This window comes from Pecten maximus, chromosome 17 (genome assembly GCF_902652985.1).
Source record: "Pecten maximus chromosome 17, xPecMax1.1, whole genome shotgun sequence".
Lineage (NCBI taxonomy): Eukaryota > Metazoa > Mollusca > Bivalvia > Pectinida > Pectinidae > Pecten > Pecten maximus.
The window spans coordinates 21,502,476-21,529,487 of record NC_047031.1 but is presented as its reverse complement, the minus strand read 5'-3'; the positions used below and the strand labels follow the sequence as shown (position 1 = coordinate 21,529,487).

Below are 27,012 nucleotides of genomic sequence, written 5' to 3'. Positions count from 1 at the left end.
GTTCACCATGTATGGTATACATGTAAAGTTTGGAATGTTCATGTCATTCATTGAGCAGAAATATTGTCGTAATCATGACATCAATAAATGGTCAGAAGGATGCGGTCTCCAAAGATTTAAGATGTCATAAAATTTTCAGTCGTCATGGTAATATCTAATTCCATATATTCATTTCAATGGACAAAAAGGTCGCGGTCTCCAAAGCTTTAGGATGTCTTGAAATTTTTGGTCGACTTGGTAATATTTATTTCGATAGACAGAAGGACGCGGTCTCTAAAGATTCAGAATGTTATGACATTTTCAGTCGACTTTGTAATATATTCATTTCGATACATACCTTGTGGTCTGTTTTAAGTTGGTCTGTCAGCAGAGCCCAATTGCTTTCGTCATAATTAACTCTGTAATACCCATACTGCTGGACATTACCCAGTACCCAGTCTCCATCCTGAATGGGCGTTCGGAGTTGTATCACTAAATGTAAATGAACGATATGAGAATACAATTATGCAATCCAAGAGAAAAGAATTTTAAATGGTTGATGATATTTTGTTTTTGTTGCCGGAGAATATAATGTTTTAATAAAACATTCAATGTATTAGTTTGGTGTTTGAAGACATGACGCAATTATCAGAAACTATAGTTAGATAAATAATGGCCCGAGACACAAAATAGTCCGGTTTTCCAGCAGTGTAACCCACAGGGACATATGTTTTCCTGCAGCATACTTTCAGAGAATGAGATGTTATAATCGGTTAAACATACATAGAAAAATCAATAACCAATAAATTCAATAATAAATGTTTTATATTTGATAACGTCTCGAGATCACGTGACCTTTTTATTCCCCGTTCTACACGACTCACCATCCTCTTTGTTTCTATGCCAATAAGTATCCGCGTTGGTCTGGTTAAAGTTGACGTCAGATTTGTAAGTAACTGTAACGGGGACACTCCATGTGTAGCTGTAGGTGTAGAATGTATAAACAAATAATAATGTTAAAACAAAGCTCAGGAGATGCCATTAATTTGTAGATATTATCAATTTGTCTATTTAACTATATCCATTTGGGTTTTTTTTTTATCTTGTTTTTCATGTGAATTCAATTCAATTCACATTCATTATCAATTCAATCTTAATTTGCAATTAGTCTTATCGTAATGCAGAGTGATTTACGGCATTGAAAGGCGAATCTATCGTATTGTATCATTATTGCAGCAACTTCTTCTAATTTATTTTTTTTGATACAACTCTTTCGGTAAATCAGGGAAATTATTTGTAAAGTTGTTACTTTGACATACTCTCTCTCTCTCTCTCTCTCTCTCTCTCTCTCTCTCTCTCTCTCTCTCTCATATAAACTCTAATGTGGCAACATGTAGGAATAGACATGTAAAGTAAATACATATATATGTAAATAACAGATTAGAAAGAGTTTACTCACTTGTAAGGGGAGACAAATTTCCCCGTGTCTTTGGCGTTAGGATTTGTGAGAAAGCGCTTCTGTGTGGCCCGAAGTTGTGAGTTATTGACTCTACTGAGGGTAACGACGGGGTAATTCATCTGTAGGATCCACGTGTTCATAATGTTCGTTACTTCCAGGGCACGACCTTCTTCTTTTATTTGCTAAAACAACAAAAGTAACATTACCATGAAAAATACGCGTGAAGAATTCAATAATTAATATGCGTTATAATGCGATTTCCCACAAAGCAATCAAGGTTAATTAAGAAAATAAGAAATTCTGTCCCTTACGTAAAATATATTTCTAATTTTCGCAAAAGAGATAAATAAATTAATTAATAAAGAATACAAAAAGTATCTAAAGACGATATTCTCTTTTTGTATTGTAAATAAACATCTTCAATTGTGACTCCAAGTCATTACTTAAATCAATAGGGAAAACTCGTCATGAATTGTGAATACACTTCATCAATTATGCCAACGTTCTTCTTACTTGGTACAACGCCATTGTTTACAATAAAACTGTATCTGCCTAATGTAAACAGTGATAGTCGAATTTTCTGTGGTCTGGGTAGTAAGTTGTCTATAGTTTTTTCTGTTATTTGCGAAGAAGAAATAATCTAAAGACACACTGGTTTTGTCATTGATGAAATACCAACCTCTTCCATGGCCGTCCATAAGTCATTGTGGTCGGCATTCTTGTATTTTCTTTCCTTCAGGTATTTCTAAAATTTGATCAATATATCTCAAAATTATTGTAGTTTTAATAAATTGAAATAAAACTTAACCTTACCCATGCCGTAAATATCGGCGTTTTTTTAAAGAATACAATTACTCACAAAAATATAATTCCCACATAGACAAAACTATACAAGACAAGAACGTCAGATTTGTCATAATTCAAAGGAAGTCATATTAAAATGTCACAAAAATTACAAAAAATCAGATGCCAAATGTTATACCACACCATCAACATTAAAGATCAAATTATGATAAGGATTTGATTATAGAATAAGGAAACCACTTTCGTCAATAAGGACAAAACATATCGTTGTCGTATTTGATAAATAAACACAGACAAAAAATTAACCGAACCAACTGAAAACACAAATTACACGTACAACCGACGTGAGTGAAAAAAAGAGCAAATCACAGCGTCAATATACAAGGAATTTTGTAACATCGACAGGCAACATTTACAAAACGAGGATTAAAGCACAACGGTCGACTTGATTACTGATGGTTGGGTAAGGATGTGATGATTAGCATATAAAATCGATTTACAAAAGGCAAGACGGAACTTATCTTTACCTGTATTCCGAGCTGGAATGTTCTTTCTCCGACAAAGAACCGCATCATCCGTATAACACTAGCGCCCTTAAATAAAACAAAATAATGAGAGTTTTGTCTGAAATAAAAATCAGCTAGGACAGGGTGTTCTGGTTATACCTAGGATGGAACTCTTCTCTTTTCTCAAAACCGGTTTCCTCTCACATTAAAAATTTCCGAGTTCTTTCGTGCACTCAACTCAAACCTTTGGTTTTCATAAAATTTCTTTGCTAAAAGTAACATATTTTGATATATGATGGATATCCTGAATTATTGTCAATACATTGGAAGAAAAAAATTTCAAATATGTCACTTATTTCATTGTATTAATTTATCTAATATCCACGTAATGAAAGTATATTACAGACCTTTGCGTAGGAAATAGTGTCGAACACTTCGTTGATCTGATCTGGAGTATATACGGGAGTAAGCAGCGGATGTGACGTCACAAGAGAGTCAAAATCAAACGCATCATGGACTTGTTCGATCGTAAAGATATCAAACTAAAAGAAAAAGAGAGTTGCACATCAATTGAAAAATAGATACATTACACAACTATATTCTTTTGAAAAGGTCGACACATGGTTTTAGTAACCTGTGAAAAACAAATCTTTCGACATTCATACACATTGCAAAATTGCAATGCAATAATCTTTTTTTTTTTTTAAGTCAGCGGTACATACATAATTCCAGTCCGGGAATTTATTGTCGGCTCCAAAGTATTCCACAAATGTTGCAAATCCTTCATTGAGCCAGAGGTCATCCCACCAGTCCAAGGTTACAAGATTTCCAAACCACTGAAAAATGTTAGTAAAGTCTTTAGTTGGAAAAAGGAATGTACAAATGTTCAACCGACAAGTTATGTGTCATTCACCGTGACTAGTGCGATTAACTGACTGATTGATGTATTGCTTCGTATTATAAGCACTGCAATCGCACCAAATGCACGTTACCATGACGATACGTTACCTGGTGAGCGAGTTCGTGGGTAATGACGGTAGTGACACGTTGTTTATTAGACTCTGAAGACACGCCTGGTTCATACAACATGGCTGTCTCTCTGTATGTAATTAGTCCCCAGTTCTCCATGGCGCCGGCCGCAAAGTCGGGGATGGCGATCATTTCTAGCGAGAAATATTAATCATTACATAAAGTCAGAAAAAGCAAGTATGTGATATGTAATTCCATCTGAAAATTGATACAAAAAGGACAGCAATAACAGAGAATACCGACATAATAACGAAACCGTAATTCTTATACAAAATCGGTTAATCGGTGGTAAATATTACTATATCGTAACACTTTCTACTGTATAACATTAAATGTCCGTTGAGTAAAAACTTTCGGTGTTTTTGTGTTAGCTATTGAACCACAAATATAAATACAACGAACATTGTTTACCCATAAACTAATACCAAACGCAGACAGAACGTCGAATAAGAGCAAATGTTCCTGGGGGTAAGCGTCTTCTCTGTCATCAACAATACCCGAATAAAACTCATATCAAAGACATTTTTCATTCATATGCGCCAAAAATGAAATAACAACTGATGAATAAATATTTACCTTGCTTCTTTAGTGGAAACTTGATATCGAAGAACTCCTCGTATAGCGTAATCGTATCAATACCAACATCGAGAGCGAAATCTGCCTGGTCTATCAACTCTCTCGGTGCCCATGCTCCGTACTGGAGTATAAAGGTTACAAGGTCATACTGTTTCCATACGTTATGCAAAAAAGACTTTCAGCCTTCGTTACAATAAATGAAGACATTAATTACAACGGAGAGATCAAAAATATATCTCAGACATTTATTGAAAGATGTGGTTTTAAACTTAAAGTCATTACGTTTGTTTCATCATATACAGGCAAACTCAATAACCTTGAACTCTGTTATCTCGAGGTTCTCTTTAAATCGAAGTTAATAGGCAATTATTACAGTAAAAAGTGTGATAAATATAGTTTTGTATATCAAATACATGGGATATAACGATACCCCGCTGTCTACGAGATAACATAACGGGGTTCGACAGAAGACATTATAGACTATATGCTCATAATAGTTCTGGACAAAACATATTTCATAAAATCGTTCATTATTTTTATATGCACAGTTACACTTTGTGACGTATCTGCATATGTCGATATAAAGTTTTGACGCGATTTTGCATTTTTATATAATATCCCCTTCTATAATATTACCTACATAACCAGACCAAACCAAACCAAACAAACCTACATATGAACTAGATTAACTATATAGTTTACTTACATATATACCATAGTGATTAAATTTCAATATACATGTAATATGTGATATCCTACTACGACATTTAATGTTTAGATGGTATATCAACTATATAGTTTACTTACATATATACCATTTTTCGTTACGACATTAAATTTTTAGATGATAGATTATCTATAACGTTTACTTACATATATATCATTTTTCGTTACGACATTTAATGTTTAGATGATATATTAATTATATAGTTTACTTACATATATACCATTTTTCGTTGTACCGTTTATATGTGCGAAGTCACATACAACAATTGCTACGAGGTACGTCGACATGATTGGTGATACAAAATAGTGATCCGCCATGTAACCAGCGACGCTGGAATGATAAAAACAATGACAAATACCCGGGGTATTGTTATAATAGATATCCAAGTTACAGCATCACTGCACTGTATTAGAGCCGTGAATTGTACAAACAATAGCAAATATCTGGATTGTTATGTAATATATCACACCCATAGTTTCTCTCAAAAACCTCTCCACACTGCAGTCTCAACAAAAATCTTTGTCCTTGGCAACGGGTAGCATCTGGTTTGGTGTCAAGATATCAAATACACGTTTACCCTAATCATACTTTCCTAAAGACATACACTTTTCAAGACTTTTCTCCGTATTAGACTCGAAACACTGCTAAGAAAACTGGATAGTCGTAATAATAGATCAAACACCAGTCACAGTATTATTTCGACCGAACTGTACAACAGGCTTAAAAATAGCAGCAGAATGTATTGAAAATATATATACGGTGACGTTACGCACTATGAGTTGTATATCGAATATTCAATTGATAGTAACATATGTTAAGGGCATCAATCAATTTCATTCTATAATTTTATTTATTTATTCATTTTAATATATTGATGTGATCTTCGTTAGGTTAAATTCTGGTACTGACACCTACCTTGGTTCTGATGTCTGTATTTGCATATTTGATAAGGAGATGAGTTCTTTTTTTCTGATGACTGTCACTTTGAACTGTGCTTTCATATTTGGTTCGTCGAAACAAGGAAACATCTTTCTTGCATCTGTTGGTTCCAACTGAGTTGTAGCCATATACCTAATTAAGTACATACATATGATAAAAACTGTGGGCTATAGTTTCGTTTTACTAAGAAAAATTGGGGAATGCATTATTGGTGTATATATAATAACATTTGCAGAAATAAACAATGTAATTGCAGGGCAACAATTTTTTTAAAAGTACAATAACAGTTTTGTATTAAGAAATAAACGAAAACTACGGATATAGCGAAGCCGGTTTACGACAGCTAATGATCGTAGTCGTTTGACATCAGTTTTATAGAAACATAATATTACAATGTTGTCAAAAAATTAAATCTATTTGGAAGGGTTATATTAGAAGTGATTATTTTGAGCGGATGGATTTAAGTGGGAGAGAAGTGAAAAGTCTCTTACATTGTATCACTACCCTGTTGATATGAACTAAAGTACATTCCGACCATATCATCCACCAAAGGCCCACTAAACTTCATCTCCAGTGTGTAATCAACTGAACTCTTAAGGTCTCCGTCTAGGTCCAATATCAGAAACTGTCTAACTTCATCATGGGTAATTTTTACAATTGCCGGAACTGGCTCTCCGGAAACTGCTTCCAATTTTATATCACTTTCCTGCACAGAAAGCTTGTGTGTGTGCAGCGTAATATTTTTGGTAGTTTCTACACATGAGATATGTATCTTGACTGTGCCGTTAAAAGTAAAATCTTTTGGATCCGGTTTGTAAAAGTCTGGGAAGATTTCCAATTCGTATAAAGATGGCATAATTGCTCTTGGAAGTCTAACATCCTCTACGGCAGTCTTTGTTTCTGTACCCATGGTTTTGTCCAGCCACGATTTAATAGTATCATAGTTTCTCTTCATCCAGCGCACGTTGCCCTCAGTTTTCTCTATGGCCTGTTCGAAAGCTCGAGTTCCAGATCCCATATCTGGATGATCAGCCTGGAATGCCTTTATCTGAAATTGATTAATTATGTTGTATATCTATATAGTACAAGTGATCAATTTCAAATTATTCAAGCTTCATTTGCCTAATGACGTGTGTCTTTGTTTCAGATATGAGTATGTATATGTAGATAGATATAAATGAAGAATGCAATAGACGTATGTAACAAATGTCATGTGTATCGTCCTTCTAATCAAACCAATAATGATACTCAAGAAAATGTCTACTTATTTAGCTGCATTGCTATATTAGTTTGAAAGGTAAATGCAGTATTATACAGATCTAAGTATAAGTAGCAGTAATGAAAATGGGCTCGAACTGACGACCTCTCGCTCTCTAGGTTAGCATCCTACCACTACACAAAAGGGAAAATTTCCGCTAGCTTAAGCAAGTGAAGTGGCCTAAACTCTCCAATGTTACACTACTCGCTCCTTCACAAAGTCTTCTCCGCCGAAGACAACCACGACCCATGCACTATGGCACAACGACGGCCACTCATTTACCTATATCTTAAACCGGAAGTGGTAAATCGGATCAAATTTATGTTCACTATATACGTGTACATAACACACTGAAAAATATCAAGGGTCAACTTCATTTGTTTTCCTATTTGTATGTCTATAGGCACACGTGTCACCTACCGGTTATCTATTCTAGTTCCATTTCTAGTGTTTCTAGGATTATAATGAGTTATTTACCTGTTCTAGTTCCAGTTCTGTATTGAAGGAGTCCAAGTGCCGACCCGATCATATGACTGAAGGAAAACACTCCGGTTCCGTATCTTTCCAAAACATAAATACAAACAAGCATATTATAAACGACATATACGAACATGGCTCTAGTACACCTGTACCTAGACTGGGATATTTACCTGTTGTGTTCTACTTTACAATGATAACAATATTTTTCTCTGATAACCTTCACAGGAAGGCCTGATAGATAATTGTTTGATATATATGAGGAATTATCATAACCTGCATAAATCGAACCTGTTTTGTTTCAATCCCTTTTGATAATTATATCATGTCCTTACAATTCCTTAACTATATCGCTATATAGAAACATGTACTTTGGACCCTCCGGTCTAGTCTTGACATTTGTGTCAGAGATAATTGGTATCTATATAACATAAAAAGCACTATCAATACTCTATACGAAATTTTCTTTTCAGTCCTTGCTTGGATGAAATATGAACACACAATAGATTATTCCGTGGTAGATATTACTCCCGATTCCGACGTGGAGTAAAATCAAGTTTTATTTACACACGTAGGTATTTTCAAATATTAAGGTAAGTCCTTTATTGTTATTTCAGAAAATGCAAATATTATCAATACAATTGATTCCATAGATCTTCAAAGAACCAAGTAAATGCATACCTTTCAATATATAGAGACCAGTTTTCTTGCATGAAATTCCAGGTCAGATCTCTTCCTATAGGATTGCCACTGACGTATCTGATGACGTAATCAGCGTCTTGTTTACGAACTTCATTAGTATCCAAAGACATTGCCAGGTACCTGGAATGTAAGCACGTGTTATCAATGACTACAGAAAGTATAGAACACTAAGTCATGTAAAAAAAACTTAATCAACACATTGATCGTATACATAAGCAAATGTACTATATCGCGCGAATGAATACATTGTGTCAGATATTATCATCGTATAGGTATCACCAAATAAATATAAAGGCCATTATAACTGACTGTCGTGTGGTGTTGAAAGCGCACTCTTTTTACCAAGTCTGTCAGGGATTTGGTTTGAATTTAAACAGGTGAAAACAACAAACAAACAAAATCGAACGAGCGAACGAACGAAAGGAAGAAATAATGAACGTCGGAATGAAGGAAAAATGCGAACGAACAAATGAAAGAACCAGTCACGTACCTAGTGGTTTTTTTTCTTAGATACCCCCGATAACACCATACGCGCGCCTAGCACAAAGAAAACCTTTCATTTCACCTGAAAAGCGCTAGTGATTTCATGGTTTGTGGTTTTATTATAATTGTACATTCATCACAAGGACATTATTTACCTGTATAATATATATTTATATTTATAATATATATCTTTATTATCTCAATCATTGTTTGCTACCTGCTGAGAATCCATGGCTGTTGACTACAGCCCAGGGCGTACAACATCATCACTCTTTCATTGGCCACATTTGATTGTTTATACTGTCGGTACAGGAAATCCCACTCGTCAGCTCCACCTTTACTGATACCACCACACAGGACTGACCTCTTCACGTCAGGATCAATCCTTCAACAGTACGTCATTGATTGATAATTGATTATCTAGAAAATGTTTCAATCAAATGAGAGATCAAATTTTGAAGCTGTTCTACCATTTTTAGCTGTACTTATCTTATTCTGAATTTGTATTTTGTGTCCATTGTAAAAAAAAATATTGTTAATTTCGTGAATCATTTTGTGTCAATAACGTTTAATACAAATATTTTAGGAGATCGAAAGGTTAATCTGATCAGGAAGTTGTTTTGTTGATCGATATATCGATCTATTGAATAATTATTTCATTAAATGATTAACATTTTTGTATTGTTATTTTACATCCACAGTATTGAATGCGTTTAAGATAGTTGAGAATTTTTATTATTAGAAAATGAATATATGAATATATCTAAATTGACAACCAATTTCCACAAGATATGTGAAACATAACGCAATATGATATATACGAAAAGTTAATTTATCTGTATTACAAAAAAAAGTTAAAAGAAATTATGGATTAATGAAAACAACAACGCTATTCAAAAATATGAGAAAAAGCCAATTATCGAGCTCGAATTAAATAATGAAAGCAATGACAACAAAAACAGAGCGGGATATTAAACAACGAACTACAAATAATAATGTAAATAAGGCTTTAAAAAACTAGAGACATAATGAGGCGAAGTCAAAACTTAATGGAAAGCAACATTGACCTCAATAGATGACTTGAAACAAAACTGTGGATTGCCGTTTACTTACATGTTAATGTCCGGGCGATCCATCCAATCCTGAAACCTTTGACTGGCCTCTTCCTGACAGTCCGTCACCTCGTTACCACAGGCTTTTGATACAATAATAGCCCGCGCCTTGCTGTGGAAAGACATTTAATTCAATACGGGAATTATACAGCGCCTTATACTGCAATTGTACGTATTTTAGCGGTAATATCGTTTCCGCGCTTGAACATTAGCTATATCATAATGGTCCTAATTGCATATTCTATACATTTTGTCAATAGAAAATACTTTGGGTAGTCCATTTTATCGTTGTATTTTATTGAAATTTGTGCACGCCAAAATAGTAACGCTTACCGAACGGTAAAGCTCCATTTCTCTAATAAGGGAACTTTACAAGATGCGTATCTTTTACGAAATAAAAGCTAAGACGTATCAAGCGAAGGACATTAATATTATCAATTTTATGAAGTTACTTGAACAAGTTATCTCTATATCTAGATTATCGTGATCATTTCCACTTTGTGGGAATTTGAAATTAATTTGAAAGTAATTTTCTGAAAAAAATACTCACCTTTCCATGTGACTAGAATTTGTATTGTCTATTCCAAGTTTCATATAGGGCTTTTCTATGATTCTGTGCATAAATTTCTGTGATGAAAATAATTTCGTATTAAACACAACAGCTACAAACCCAAATACTGGAAGGTTTCGAAGACACAGATGCATCAAAGCTTATCCACAACTTTAAGCAAATATATACTACACAGCTGACAGTGTTTGCAATGCTTCCTACACAAATTATATTATAATAAAAGATATATCTATAACACCAATAAGAGGGTTTAAAAAACTTAATGACAGGGTCCAAATAACACACGTATCAAAGACGAAAAGTCACATGCAAAATAAATAGTTAGAGTACGATAGGATTATTAGGGATGCAAAAATCATTTGTCTGCTAAGATTTGAAAAAGGTAACATGAGAAGGTCAAAGGTTTGGACGGCGGTGATACCGTAACGTAAGCATGAAGCTTTTGGTATTGTGTAACAATGTATAAGTCTTTTCTTATGTTTTGATTGATCATAATTACAGTTTTCGGCAATGTAGCATCTTAAAAATGAAACTTACACCGAAAGATATACTTTTGCTTATTTGTAATGATAACGTTATTTTTAATTATTAGTAAAAAAAATCAATTAAAGACTTTAACAAAATAAAACACATGAATACATACAACGTATGAAACTAGTTATCGATCAACAAGTGAAATGTGTATAGATTTTCTGCTAAAACAAGTACCTTAAACTGTCCGTACAATGGAGTTCGAACCAACATCGTCTCCACATAGGAGAGTTCTGAAGTAGCTGCTGACCAAGGGACATAATCCAGCTCCTTTCCAAGGTACTCCATTGTATCTAGAGCAATAGTCAGGTCCAGGTCCCCGGATCTGTCAAAGAAAGTTTGTTTATACCAACACAGAAAATAATACTTTACAAGAAAAAATTTAAGCGGTATTGATATTTAGTGAGTTTCATTCTGCTTGAAACATTCCGCTAAATTATAATTACGCTTATTGTAATTTCAGTACATTATTTTGTGTGAATTTCAATACAAACAAAACCATTGTTTAATGATATGTTATGAATTTTAACTCCTTCTATGACATTTTGTGATAATTCAATGTAACAAAACGTGCAAAAGAAATCGCGCCGTTTGTAACGTCAATTTGGATTGGTTGATACAGCTGCGTAATAATTTCTACGGGAGAGTAGTTTATCAATAAAATCAGTTATCACATGGATTGTTTATAGTAAGTTAATCTATATGGATTAACGTCGCGGTCTATTATGAGAACTCTCAATTTGTTTAATTATATCTCCAAAACCTAAAACTATATTTAATTTAATCCTTTTTTGAAGCAATGGAAAATGTATATTGAAAAACATCATTGAAAATTGACAGATCATTAATTTCCTGTACGTACTTTGCCAATGCCCAAGCATCGTTGATGATTTGAGCTCTGTTGGTGACGTGGATAACCTAGAAACGATATTTAAACATATAAACATATAAGAAATGTAAAAACATAGTAAATATATTGTATAGGAAATGTACAAGCAGATTGAATTTATGATATTAGAAATGTACACACCGATTGAATTTATGAAAAAGGAAATGTACAAATAGAGTGAATCTATGATACAGGAAATGTACCAACCGAGTTAATTTATGATACAGGAAATGTAGCAACCGAGTGAATTTATGATACAGGAAATGTACAAACCGAGTGAATTTATGATACAGGAAATGTACAAACCGAGTGAATCAATGATAAAGGAATCGTACAAACAAAGAGAATTTATGACACAAGAAACGTACAAACATATTGGATATATGGTATAGGAAATGTACAAACAGATTGATTTAATGATATAGGAAATGTACAAACATAGTGAATTTATGACAAAGGAAATGTAAAAACATATTGGATATATGGTATAGGAAATGTACAAACCGAGTGGTCGTTCTTGAGTTGCTGGATAAGAGCTCTCCAGTTCTGTTTGTCGTAATTCACTCTGTAGTAACCGTACTGCATCACATTAGCGAGAACCCATCCGTCGTCCGGAAGGGAAGTACCCAGCGACATCTCTGTGACGTAAAAAGCAACAAATATAATCTATAAAGTAAGACTACAGAACCCATCCTCCTTTTGGTTGTACTTGATCTAGCGACACCCCTTCTTGGTAAAAAGAGAAAAAACTATATTTAGTAGTATAAGTATCCATCCTCAATTTCGTTGTAAAGGACGTAACAACACTTCTGTTACGTAAACTTCATACAACACACCCGTCATCTGATTGTGTGAATGACGTGTTGCTATATCTGTTTAGTACAGGTATAAAAATACAAAATATTTTACGTTAAATGCAGAGAACTCTTTTCTGAAGCAACTTACTGCTGACATGGATGTGCCGAGGGGTGTGATAAAGAATTAAGATAAAATATATGTGCTTATTAATTCAATAGATCACCTTGGTCTTTGCCTCCAAATAGTTTAACGTCATTGTATGTCTGTTGAAAGTTAGGATTTGTACTGGTAGTTAGGGTGATAGGTATAGTCCACATGTACCTGTTGAAAGATAGAATGAATATATTACAGCGTTTAATAATACATGGTCTTACTAAATGCTATTTTTAGGTATGTTTGATTGTCAGTTAGACGGAGTACATATATGCTCAATAATGATTGTCACAAATTACAGTCAAATCTCGTTGATTCGAATTTCTCACTGTATCGAACTTTTTGTTTGGTCCCGAATTTTCTCACAATATAACGCTACTAACGAACCTCTGTATGGTTCGAATTTTTACAAATCGAAGTTTTCGAGGTATCTAACTTTTTTCATAGACCGACATGATGATGTAATGTAATGAATACTGTCACGGTGACACAATGTCATACACAGTGAAAGTATGATATAATGTTTTAAACAGTGTCACGGTGATATGATGTCATTAACAATAGCATGATGATATAATGTCATAAACATCGACATGATATAATGTCATGAACCAGGAAAATCATAATTTACCAAAGTCAATACTATTTTCAATATATGATTTATTTATCTATCTGACATGATCAATATAAATCGTGAGCCATTACAATGTTAAAAAGTTTCATCTGTCTTATGTTTCACTGTACGAATCATTGCGAAAATGTTTTTATTTTCTTTATTCTTTTGCTAAAATTCACGAGGTAAATATTTTGCGTTTGTCCAATTCGGCGAAGTTTGCAGGTATCAACTGACGCACTTGCACGCCTTGTAGACATTCTACAGTAAACACTTCTATATATGTATATCTTAATATTTAAAGGGTTATCATTATTGCGTTATATGTAATGACCGCGAACATAGCGAAATTAAATTCCCTCAAATATTACCAACTACACAGTACTCTTCAGACAAATGACATACCGGATTACAGTAAACCATGAAGATTAAAATCACCTGATGACTTTTAAACAAGCAGGAAAACAGGAAAATAAAATAAATATATGTATACCCATATTTTGAGGTAAATCGACCAGGATCCTTAGCATCCGGGTTCCGTAGATACCGCTTTTGTGTGACCTTGACCTTCACACTATCCATACGAGTGAGAGTGACCACAGGGTAATTCATTTGTAATGCCCATGTGTCCATTATGGCTTTAACGTCAATAGGGTGATCATCAATCATGGTTTGCTGTAAATATAGAACACAAACTTTTATGCTCAAAATGTCTTTCCTTTTTGGTTTTAGACAATATTTTATTGCAATTGTTTTAACAGTGTGAGACAAAGTAGTAAAACAACATTAGATATTGCCATTTTTTAACAGGTTATTATTCTTAAATATGTTAGATTACATCTAATTTATATATACATGTATATATAAATGTTTATGTTGCATTCAGAAATCTTAATTTGTATTAGGACATGAATTTCTCTCTCGCAGTCTATACTATTTAAACTTTCAATTGAAAACTAATGGAAATATCTTGAAAATCGTCTTGAAAAAAATCACTTCAAATAATAACATTCTCTTTATAAAACTGTGTTTGCTAAAAAAAAAAAATAGATAATCAAAATAACGTTAATCTGGATAATGTAAATGTATATAAGTGAAGATATTGAATTGAATATAAATAATGGTTGAATAAAAACATTGAAACTAGAGATACCAATATTCTAAACCTCTGAGAGGGAATAATTTGTAATGTTCTGTATTGGTTAAAATTTAACTTTTATGAAATATTACTCACATTCCCCATGGCATACCACAGGTCTTCGTGGACGGCATTAGCGTAAGAAGCGTCCAGGAGGTATTTCTAAATAACAAATAAAAATGTAATATATACTAGGTCTTAATTGAAATGTAGTTAACAGACTGCTTAATGCTATAACAGATTTTATCCTGATGGGATACAGTACAGCACTGTGATAAAGTTGCAATTGATGTTGCACTATTTATTATTTAGATATGTATCCGTGTGCGATAACAGAAAATCCAAGTTAGTAAAGTAGATAAACATTTATCAACAACATTCTCAATCTCCAATATGACTTTATTAATGACGTTTTTCATTTCAATGTACTCACCTTGATTCCCCTCTTGAACGTGTCCTCTCCGATAAAGAATCTCATCATTCGAATAATGCTTGCTCCCTATGATATAAATGTAGGTAATCCTGAAGTTATCCATATCAGAGAAAGAATACAATAGAAACAATTGCCAATTGTATTATGTGAGATAATTGCTTATCCTTTCATAGAAATACATAGGTCACTAGACCGCGTTACTTTCCTCTAGGCGTTTTTTTTTTGTTTTTTTTTGCGATATATGTGCTATTTATGTAACATGGGCAAAAGAAAAACCTAAACGATCACTGAAATAACAGTATGCGTGAAATTTACCTAACGAAATCGTGAAGTTCGACCACTGCGAAAATAACCACTAATATCATTGTACTTTTATATTTCCGTATGACATTGTTTTACTGCTTTGCAACTCTTCTTTCGATTTTTTTTTAGAATTAAGGGCATTTGTTAAAATATGTAAGGTTTTTTTCATTTTTAATTTGACTTCAGCATTTACCTTTGAGTATGAAATTTTATCAAAAATCTCGTTGATCTGGGCTGGGTTCTTCACAGGAGCATACATAGGATGGGAGGATATCAGACCGTCAAAATCCATGGAGACCTGGAGTTCTTTCACCACAAACTGGTCAAACTGGAGAGGAACATATTAATTTTTTACATACTTCGATTTTTATCAGTAAAATCCCTTACAGAAAGTTAACCTTGCTGTTGATACATCAGCCAACAACACCAGAACTTTCTTTTATTCTTGTTTATTCTCTTATACCCATAAGCAGATTTTGTAAACACCACACTATGAAATTAATGCCACATTTACGCTTAAATATCTATTATCATTTCAGCCATTGCTTCTATAACAGCAATAGAAATATCAGTTTATCAAACATCACTCATACGTCATTGATTCAAAGACATGATAATCATTTGTAAGACCTTGATATCTGTATGACAATAGAAACGAAATCAATGATAATTTCAAACCGACTTTTTTATTTTAGTAGTTTAGACCATTAATGCATTTACCATTTTCCAATCAGGGTGCATGTGATCTGCCCCCAGATGTTGAACAAATGTAGCGAATCCTTCGTTAAGCCAGAGGTCATCCCACCAATTCATAGTCACAAGGTCGCCAAACCACTGCAAGAGTGACGATAATTAGATCAAGTTAGACACTAAAACAGGATTAATTCCGATTATTTTTAGGTTAACTTTATTCGGAATTGACAGGTTCAAATAGTTATACTGTAAACCTGCTAATTTTAGCGGCGAGTTAATTTCGTGTGTTCCAGTCTACGGACTTTTTCGCGGTGATTTAATTTCGTGAGTTATAGTCATAAAGGCCTTCAGTACCTGTCATTGAAACAATTTTGTGGCGATTAATTTTCACGAATTTCAATCTTCCGCGAAATACGCGAAAATAAATTGGTTTACAGTATGAGGACCGGTATAAAGTTGAAATAACAGTAGAAAACAAGCTCAATGAGAATAATAATCATTAAAACGCAAGATATGCATCGTATTAGATGCAACGGGGACAGAAGATCTAGTTTGGAATTCGAATGATCTGTTAAGCATACAACAAGAAAGCAAAAGATTCTGCAGATGATTTGATGTTCCTTTGATTGAACTGCAGTTCAAAAAAGTTGATGTAGTTTTAGTATGTAAATAAAAATGAGTAAGGAGAAGTTTAGACATATACAGATTAACTCAGATGTCATCATTGCCTACAAGCCTTAAATACATTATCAATATTTGTGTCATCAATGTTGAATTACCATCCAAAAAAAGCGCTCTCACTCCGAATAGTGTATTTTCTAAACGAATATTGCTTGGTTTTTTTGGGTTTTTTTTTTACAGCTCCAATAGATACGTATCCGTTCACAGTTGATTCATACCTGATGTGCGAGTTCGTGTGTAATAGTTTCCGTTGTCCACTGCTTATCGGATGTAGAGGATAAACCTTTCTTGTATAACATTGAGTTCTCTCTGTACGTAATCAGTCCCCAGTTCTCCATGGCGCCGGCGGCAAAGTCGGGGATGGCTATCATGTCTATGGACAGAGGACAGTTTAAAAAGCAATTAAACAAAGTAAGATCTAACAGCTGTAAAATGCATTCTGAGAAACGTGTTTTTTTTAATCAATTTTATTTTTGGCTTATCTTTTCGATTATGGTCTTAAATATGTACAAGCAGCATTTTTTACAGTAATACATACCACTATCAATCACAAGCGTCCAATCTGTCTCGCTTTAATAAAATGTTTTGACAAAACGAACCCAATAACAAATACTGATGTACCTTGTTTAGGCAAAGGGAACCCAATTCCAAAGAAGTCTTCATAGAATGTTAGTGTTTCCTTCCCTGTCTCCAGTGCCATGTCGATCTGTTCAACAGATTCACGTCTGGCCCAGGCTCCGTACTAGAACCAACAACAAAGCATTGTAATGTCCTAATAATCTCTAACTAGTAAAATACATAGATAAAATACCATGTATGGAATTCCTAGGAAGTCATGTTGTATTACCTCAAAAATGCAATTCCTTATCACTTACTTTAAAAAGACACATTCGTAATTATTTAGAATTAACAAAAGAAAAGAAAAAGTTTATTAGTGAGGACAAGCCGGACCCTATATAGTCTATACAACGTCAGCGTTCTAATTTTTGGTTTTCATTTTTTGTTTTAGGTTTTTCATGTTTTCAATGTATGAATAAATGATTCTTTCAAAGATAAACATTAGATAAGTTTAAATTAGAATTAACCAAAAAGGACTTTCCTAATTGGTAATCTCTTGAGTTAGTGATTAGTATACACCCCTAGTTTTTGTGGATCAAACCTACTTCCGTTAATTAAAAAAACACATGGTTGACCAAAGGAATCCTCTCATTTTCTGGTTACATTACCCGGATTTGTAAAAAAAAAAATGATGATTTCTATTAAATATTGACAAGGTTTAGAATAAACCTACCATTATATTGTGTGCCGTTGGTTCTGTTTTCCCAACAAAATCACTGATGACGAAGGCGAGAAGGTACGTTGACATCTTTCTAGACGTCATGTAGCGGTCCGCTAGAAACCCGTCAGTACTGTAACGCATAATACGTTATTCGTGATAATTTGATAAATAGATATTATAAATGACAAATACATATACATTTAGCCACCATCATCATCATCATCATCATCATCAGCATCATACTTTTAACATAAAGGTACACAACGTTTTATCATACTGTAAGCGAGGTAATCTTATTTTAGCGTTGTTCGCGCTAGAATCATTCCACTTAATCAGAGCTGTTTATTTACATTGGTTTCTATGTCAATTGTTGATGGTGCGCTAAATCATCAATTCGCTAAACTGTTTTCATGTCGCTTTGTGCTAAAATTTGAGATCATCAATTTAAGTATGTTTACAGTAATCTGTGTGATGTAAAAAGTTTGTTTTGATTTTAAGGTGAAAAGATTTGTCTATTAGGTGTAAACTGTTTTCGCTATTCTTCATATCAAGCAGGTAAAAAAAACACACACACACACCAGCGTGTTTTAATCTTAAAAGCCTTTCAGGGAATTTTTCGGCCCATATGTAAACCTTTATTATTTTACACTTCGACATGCCATATGCTCAAACTTACCTATTCTTTGTACTTTCTTTAGGCATATTCGATAGAGACATCAGATGTGGTTTTCGTAACAACGTCACTTGGAACGTTGCTTTCATCGCTGGTTCATCGAAACATGGAAACGCCTTCCTTGCATCGGTAGGCTCCATCTGGGTGGTCGCCAAGTAACTGTCACCATGGCAACACAAAAAATGAGTTAGGTTTTGGAAAAATGTAGAAGAATTTATACTATTGTTGATTATTACTTCATATCCAAAATGTTTCATTATGTTAAATTGTTAAGATAATATACACGGTAACGGCGACAAATGTAACCGTTAAGTGAGGTTAGTATTAGTGTTAAACAGTATTTTATTCTGTAATTCAAAAAGTTTACTTTTAAAAACATTTTAAAGGAGCCTGAAGAAAACAAGCTTAGATCTTCAAATGTCTTAATTATAAAGACATATGAATATTTGATGTCTTTTTTAATTAACTTCATACGTTTTTAGCAGAATGGTACTATGTTTACATTCTATGTGACGTCACGAATTAATTATACTTACATCGTTTTATTTCCTCTTGTGTAAGAGCTCAGATAGAGACCTGTCATATCATCTTTTAACGGCCCATCAAAGTCTATAGCTAGCGTATATTTCTTGCCTGCTGAAAGTTTAGTGTAGACAATGAAAAACTGTCTCTCTTCATCATAACCGAATCTTGTGACCTCAACTTTCGCCTGCCCTTCATCTGACACTGTCACGCTGTCCTCGTTAATCTTCAGCTTGTTGATATGGAGTGTAATGTTATCGGTGTCAATCAAGCAGTCTACGTGGATTTTAACGTTTCCATAGAACCGGAAGGTGGACGGATCAGTACCATACATATCAGGTTTGAGTTCCACTTCGTAATGGTAAGGTTTAACACTACGAGGCAAACGTACATCTTGTACGACATCATCATCATCTGAAGTCGAAACTCGCTGTAACCATGATTTTATCGTTTTGAAATTTTTTTCCATGAACTTCATTTGGTTTTTAGTGTTTTCAACAGCCTGTGAAAAGGCAGTGGTTCCCGTGCCAAGATCCGGATGCGTATCGATAAAATCTGTGAGCTGTAAAATTAAAAAGAAAATTACAAATACATAATGTAAGTATAAATAATATAAATTACATATCATACATTCAAAACTAAGTGACATACCAGGTGGCTCTAAAGTCGCTATCACGGCCTTCTTTTTGAGGGAGTGGGATTATCTTGATTTGAGATATATAACGGTCGTTGATACTAAGCCACTCGTTATTCCATAGCACGTGATCTAATTTACTTAGTATTATTCCACGGATAGGCCTGTGAATATATCTTTTGTTTATGTATTGCCCTAAAAATTGATCATTATTTTGTTTACCAGTTGGAAATGTCTTGTTGTTTTATTATTATTTTTTTTTTTTAATTAATTTATTTATTTTGGGTTATTTTTAATCTTATTTTATAATTACATGTATCTATTATAAGATGTCTTGGTTGGATTACTTCCGGTTTCTCATCATCATTCATTCATTCATTCATTCATTCATCGTCCTTGCTATTTAATACTGTTTTGATATTTTCTCTCTGTCCCTTCCCACACATTATTATCGTCCTATGTATCTTTTAAAAGCTGAAAATAAAGCAAATGGTCTAATTTGAAATATACGGAATATTTTTTATACAACAAATAGCTTTGGACAAACCAACATTTTACTTTATATAAATACATCTGTTCCTCCACCGAAAACTTTTATAGATATATCAAACTTGTTTTTTTAAGATTGAATATATTTTTCAAGATAATTCATTAAAAATGAATTATGAAGTAGAAACTTAACGGAAATTCAAATCTAAATCTATGTCAAATCTTAGTAGAGTAATGCTCTCAAAATCAGAACCGAGGAAGTGACTACGAAAAATCAAATCATATTAAGTAACGTAAGAAAACTTCCCAATTTTATTATTTATAACGTATGACGTAATGAGACAACGGACATTTGTCTGATACTTGCTACCCATGTAATTGCCTCTGTTTGATACGGTGTTTCACATACAGAAATTCACCCCGGTCACTACATTTGGACGATTATTGTCAATCATTGTATAATTAGAACCACAGTAAATATCGTTTACTCGAGCTTTGATAACTCGAAGACTCTGCTTTACTCGAAGAGAATATTCAATTTAAATGATAAAGTTCTAGGTAAAATATACTCGAATACTGAGAATTCCATACAATGGCATTTGACTGTATATCAGTTTACTTGTAAATACCATTACAAAATAAAATGCTAACATATTTTTATCGTAAATTCTATGTTTTATGTGGTTTTGATTTTGGCAATTATGCGCGTGGTCTTCTTCCGATTATAAAGTTCAATTTTGTTCCTAGTAAATACTAGCTTGATATACAAAGAACTGCCCCTAGTCACCACTAGCTCGATATACAGCTGATAAATACACAGACCCTTTATCCCTGGTAGTTTCTGGGTAAAACACTATAAAAGGAAACGCCGGCCAGAAAATAGACGAGAGAGAGATCGACTTACGTTTGAAATTCACTCAGGCCGAATGGATAGGAATTCAGACTCACTTAGAGGCGGGATAAAGATTAGCCCCTTCTGCCTCCTAGACACAACTGTTGGCCTTGATACCAACCAACGGAAATGGGTCTAAATTTGACTTGACCCGGATTTGACGCAGATTATCATGGCAAGGCACATATTCCAACGGTCTTATTATCCCTGTATTTTGTCTAAGGATCAAAAATGTGTTCCTATTTTGTCGTCAGAGTGTCGAATTTGAGTTTTTAAGAAATCCGTTTACTTTTCAATGTCGTTTTTCTCTTTTTCAAAATCGCATGTACATAGCAGTTTGGTTTTGTATTGTAAAACGTCCGTCCTATGAACACAGCCAGTTAAGGATGGCTTCCATTGTATGATTGTAGGGTGAATGCGTGTGGTTGATGCTCATGTTTTTTGAGGCTATGATATCTTTCTGTTAGCCTCCTCGCGATTCTGCTACATTGCTGCATTATAATATCGAATATATCCTGCAGGACATCACACCCGGTCACAGTATACTGACGGACGAACTAGTCTTCCCACTCCCAATGACGAGCGTTAAGCAGGAGGATAGCGTTGGGTTGTGTATGAAGTATTGTTTGCAGGTGTGCAGCACTAAGAGGCAAGGCCGATGTTCTTCCCGGTGATTCGACTGATCACCCACTCTGTGTACAACTATCAACACTGTCCACTTAATCAGTCAATAACTCTTGTTCAAACGTGGTGGCAATAGATTTGGTGATTAAATAGTGCGAGGACTAATTATACTTAAATTCAAAACTCAAATCTCCGGAATAATATTGCTAAGTTTGGAATACCTCTATAACATGGACACGTGACAATTAAGATATTAACAATGCCATAGAATGCTAGTTGCGTAAAATATAATAAATCCCTTGCTTAATCAATGGTAAAGACTGTGTTTTTTACCTAGATCAACCAGCTTTAAACAGTGTTTTATCCTAAACAATATATGCATGCCCATGAGTTACATTATGTAGTTCAAAACAACAGAACTGGTAGAAATAATCGATATTGGGAAGCTGTGTGAGTTATAGTTATAGGTGACCAGGAAGGCTATGCAATTTTCAAATCGTCCTAAACAACGTTAACATACAACTACACAAGGGTTATCTTATCTACAGTTCACTTACCTCTCTCTTTCTTTTCTGTTTTAAGATGAATGTATATTATTTTAAACGTTCAACCCGATATGCCAAAAGTGTCTTTTCGTATGAATGTGTGTTTTCGCATGCATGCTTTTTTTATATATATATTACGCAAATAGTTACAGTGTCTTTCTGTTGGTGTTTTGCATGCTTTTTTCAAGATGATATTTTTCAATAAATAAATCAGCAATACTAATCAATTCGAAGTCACATGCATTTTTATATCTATGGTTTATGCATACACAGCTTAAGCATGGACATAATTTGAAATCATATTAGTAAATGATAATTTTGATGAGATGAGTTGAAGATCTGGAGCATTAAATGTCTTCAACATTATTAAGAGAACAGAGGAAGCCACTGTTCCTTATTATATTGTTTGTGGTTAAAGTAGAAACCAAATAGAAAGAAAACATAATCTGTGGAAATAAAGAGCTAAGGATTCTAAATTGATAATATCCTACCTTTTTCAGCTCGCTTTCAGTGTTGAAAGACTTTGTCACCGATGAGACCAGCCGGTCGAATGAAAACCAGGCTCCTCCAAAACTTGAACATAAAGACATCAATTATACTGCACAGAAGAAGCCACTTCATTCATAACAACAAGGAGTTGTTCCAATATGTCATTGAATGTGTCATGTATTTTGGTAATAATGTTTATATTTTGGAAAATTGTACTTTGATGCAGAGTTTTTAATTTTAATTAGTATTTGCCATAAACATACACATATATGTATACCTATTTCAAGTAATCTACAATTTGATAAAACAGTATTGGAAATCAATAATATATTTAGGTTCCAATAAAAACACTGTATAATAGTGGAACAATGTCCAATAATGAAATAAAATAAAAAAATAAATATAGTCATCAGTATGTTTCTTATCATGACCTGTAAAAAGAGGTTAACACTCAGTATATAGTTTAACAAATAATAACAAAATTTATTTCAATGGTAAATTGTGTCTGAACAAAATATAGTAAACTTAAAAGTATGTCTTAGTCAAATAACTTTATTGTTTAGAGGTAATTTTACTTTAGCGCCTTTCGCTCTTGAAGCATTTCGATAAGATATGATTGCGCTTATTACATTTTCTATGTGCTATATCTCCAAACAAAATAAGAGAATGGGCTTATTCTTCATTGCGCTAATTTATTATAAATTGGAAATGTAAGAAAATTTTAGTGCACCAAGATTAATACGTTTATAGTAATCGATAACATATCAATATACCTGATAGAAATGGGAAAAATGAATTAAAAATTGGTTTTGGTCTGTTTCACAATTTCCGCGAAATATACATCCTTTTTTGCTTCAAATTTTATTTCGGAATAAAAATGGATTTAACAACAAGCATGACCTTTTTTTAGTTCTTTTCAAAAATAGCCTCGCATGATGTGATCGCAGAGGGTTTGCGAAAGTTAATTCGACCATGATATAAATTTGTGTTATAATCTCCCGAAACGTCTTTCATTGACTACGCAAGTCATACATTAATTGTGGCGTCATGATATTGGTAATGGCATCATAGATAGCAAATTGTGCAACAAAATGGCTCTATGATTTTGTTCTTCACATTTTGACCTGAAATCCTGTCGAAATATCCGGCACGCAAAAATTAGATACATATAAATAAATAAATAATAAATAGATAAATAAATATCCAAGATTCGTTCATAAAATATCCTTTGACATCAAAATAAATTAAAGATCCTGTATTATTACCTGCTTCGGATATAGTCCCAGTTCTCCACTAAAAACGTCCAGGCGAATGAGGCTCCTATCGCGTTGTCCCCAACGTGTTCTATTACAGTGAGTGTGTCCTGACTTCGGACGTATGTGGAGTTTAATGCCAAATTCAGGTAACTGTGATAGAGCAATATAAAAAGTTAACAACAATGGATATTGTTTGGTTAAGAACAATAACCTCGGATAACAAAGGAAACTTAAATGTTCTTTCGGTTAACAATGCATTATTTCACTTCAATAATGAGTTGTCAGTTCATAGCTACAAGTTTGATATCATTATTCATGTGTAATGCCACGACGGCCAAGATTCCAAATGGCTCGGTAATTTACGGTATTGGAATGAATTGTTCAACCTTAAAGACTTCAGATATACGGTTCATAGTTACATAGTTATAACCTTAAAGTATGTGCATGGTTTTTGTGATTGGTATAATTTATTAAAAGTTGACTACAAGTTTGATATCTTAACTACATAATGACATAACGGCGGGGATTCCAAATGGTTCAGTGTAGTAATTTGTTGAATTGTAATGAATACTAAAGAAACCATTTTAAGACTTCCGAGCCTAGATGATGGTATCCTTACTGTCTAAGGATCCACGGTTCCCTGGAACAAGCCAAAGCTCTTTGTATCAGAGAGATCTGAGCTACATCAATAGTCTTTGAGAGTTGTTCTAAAGCAAAGTTCCACGGCTCCCAGCCTCCGTCCGCTATAGCTGTACAGTATACCGACTCCTGTATATCTGGCGGAATACTGAAAAATACGACATGCTATATTGTTCTATTGTTCTCTATTGCCTCCTTCCTTTCTTACCTAATACACAAGAAGTCTGTTGTGATCCCCCCAACAAGCCTCACCCTGGATAACAACAGCATATTTTTAGGATTTTAAAACTAAAATTCTATATCAGCATTATGTTAACTCATCGTACATACGGGTTAGTGTCCGGGTCATCCATCCATGTCTCATATAAGTTCTCCGCGTCTTCTACGCATGACTCAACACCGTACCCACACGCTGTGGCAACAATCTGGGACCTTAGCAACCTAGGAATAAAACAGATAATGACACAATCAACAGTCTGGGACCTTAGCAACCTGGGTATAAAACACATAATGACACAATCAACAGTCTGGTTCCTTAGCAACCTGGGTATAAAACAGATAATGACACAATCAACAGTCTGGGACCTTAGCAACCTGGGTATAAAACAGATTATACCACAATCAACAGTCTGGGACCTTAGCAACCTAGGTATAAAACAGATAATAACACAATCAACAGTCTGGGACCTTAGCAACCTGGGTATAAAACAGATACATGACACAATCAACAGTCTGGGACCTTAGCAACCCTGGGTTAAAACGATAAGACACAATCCACATTCCTGGACCTTAGCAACCGGGTATAAAACAGATTATACCACAATCAACAGTCTGGGACCTTAGCAACCTGGGTATAAAACAGATAATGACACAATCAACAGTCTGGTTCCTTAGCAACCTGGGTATAAAACAGATAATGACACAATCAACAGTCTGGGACCTTAGCAACCTGGGTATAAAACAGATTATACCACAATCAACAGTCTGGGACCTTAGCAACCTGGGTATAAAACAGATAATGACACAATCAACAGTCTGGGACCTTAGCAACCTAGGTATAAAACAGATAATGACACAATCAACAGTCTGGGACCTTAGCAACCTGGGTATAAAACAGATAATGACACCATCAACAGTCTGGGACCTTAGCAACCTGGGTATAAAACAGATAATGACACAATCAACAGTCTAGGACCTTAGCAACCTGGGTATAAAACAGATTATACCACAATCAACAGTCTGGGACCTTAGCAACCTAGGTATAAAACAGAAAATAACAAAATCACCAATGTAAGGGAGAGCAAGTAAATCTTTTTATGGGATAAAATGAAAACCCGTTTAAATTTCGACGCACATATCAATACAACACAAAGTGTATTGATAACTATAATTGTATAATTGTACGGGTTTTTTTTTGGATTCTTTTTCTCAAATCAATACGCAACGTCAATTGTCACATTGTGTCGTCACATTTTTCGCGCCATTCTCGGAATTTCTTTCATAGAAGAATGAAAAGAATTTTTAGACCAATCACATTTGAGTATTTACCATGAAAACAAAGAAAAATTAATTAAAGTGTTCTAGTGAAACCTTAATCGATTGTTCACAAAATATGATGGCGAGAAAGATTAATAACATTAGCATTAGATAAGCCAGAAGACAAAGACCATGTGTTTCGTAAGTTAAACGTCTTCTGTATTACATATCTATCCGTTTATGTCTACTTACGATTCCATGTGAGTAGACTCCGGTTTGTGTATTCCGATTTTCTCATACGGCCCGGCTACCTTCTTCTTCATGAAACTCTGAAAACATTCAGAATTGACACGAGTAGTTTTATATCAACCAGTCGTACGTGGCAGTTTAGTATTTATTATTGTAGAATGAAGAATAATGATGCTACTTGTCACGTGTTATTTCACACGATACATGACCTGGCATGCATACCTGATGTTGTATGCTATGTGATACGTCATAATAAAATTATTACAGATATGTAATCTGGTTATATATAATATTTTAATGGTATATTTACATACATTGTACAGGGAATCGTACATGTATTGCTACACGAGTGTAAGATTTTATCTATCACATAACTCATTTATGACAGAAG

General features: G+C 33.9%; 1 protein-coding gene across 1 annotated transcript in view; it reads right to left on the bottom strand.

Annotated features, from left to right (window-relative positions):
• Positions 1-27,012, bottom strand: part of LOC117315026 — a 69,975-nt gene that overhangs the window by 35,091 nt on the left and 7,872 nt on the right. The window contains 37 exon segments of the mRNA XM_033869157.1: positions 338-471; positions 864-961; positions 1,439-1,620; positions 2,118-2,183; positions 2,770-2,835; positions 3,156-3,290; positions 3,471-3,584; positions 3,757-3,911; positions 4,354-4,474; positions 5,293-5,410; positions 5,996-6,151; positions 6,511-7,067; positions 7,755-7,790; positions 7,792-7,837; positions 8,436-8,576; positions 9,157-9,324; positions 10,053-10,163; positions 10,602-10,678; positions 11,331-11,478; positions 12,016-12,071; positions 12,547-12,680; positions 13,064-13,161; positions 14,100-14,281; positions 14,841-14,906; positions 15,178-15,243; positions 15,674-15,808; positions 16,201-16,314; positions 17,073-17,227; positions 17,476-17,596; positions 18,146-18,263; positions 18,810-18,965; positions 19,343-19,890; positions 23,004-23,085; positions 24,267-24,407; positions 24,877-25,044; positions 25,227-25,337; positions 26,625-26,701. Of these exon segments, the coding sequence (XP_033725048.1) occupies positions 338-471; positions 864-961; positions 1,439-1,620; positions 2,118-2,183; positions 2,770-2,835; positions 3,156-3,290; positions 3,471-3,584; positions 3,757-3,911; positions 4,354-4,474; positions 5,293-5,410; positions 5,996-6,151; positions 6,511-7,067; positions 7,755-7,790; positions 7,792-7,837; positions 8,436-8,576; positions 9,157-9,324; positions 10,053-10,163; positions 10,602-10,678; positions 11,331-11,478; positions 12,016-12,071; positions 12,547-12,680; positions 13,064-13,161; positions 14,100-14,281; positions 14,841-14,906; positions 15,178-15,243; positions 15,674-15,808; positions 16,201-16,314; positions 17,073-17,227; positions 17,476-17,596; positions 18,146-18,263; positions 18,810-18,965; positions 19,343-19,890; positions 23,004-23,085; positions 24,267-24,407; positions 24,877-25,044; positions 25,227-25,337; positions 26,625-26,701 (5,157 nt within the window).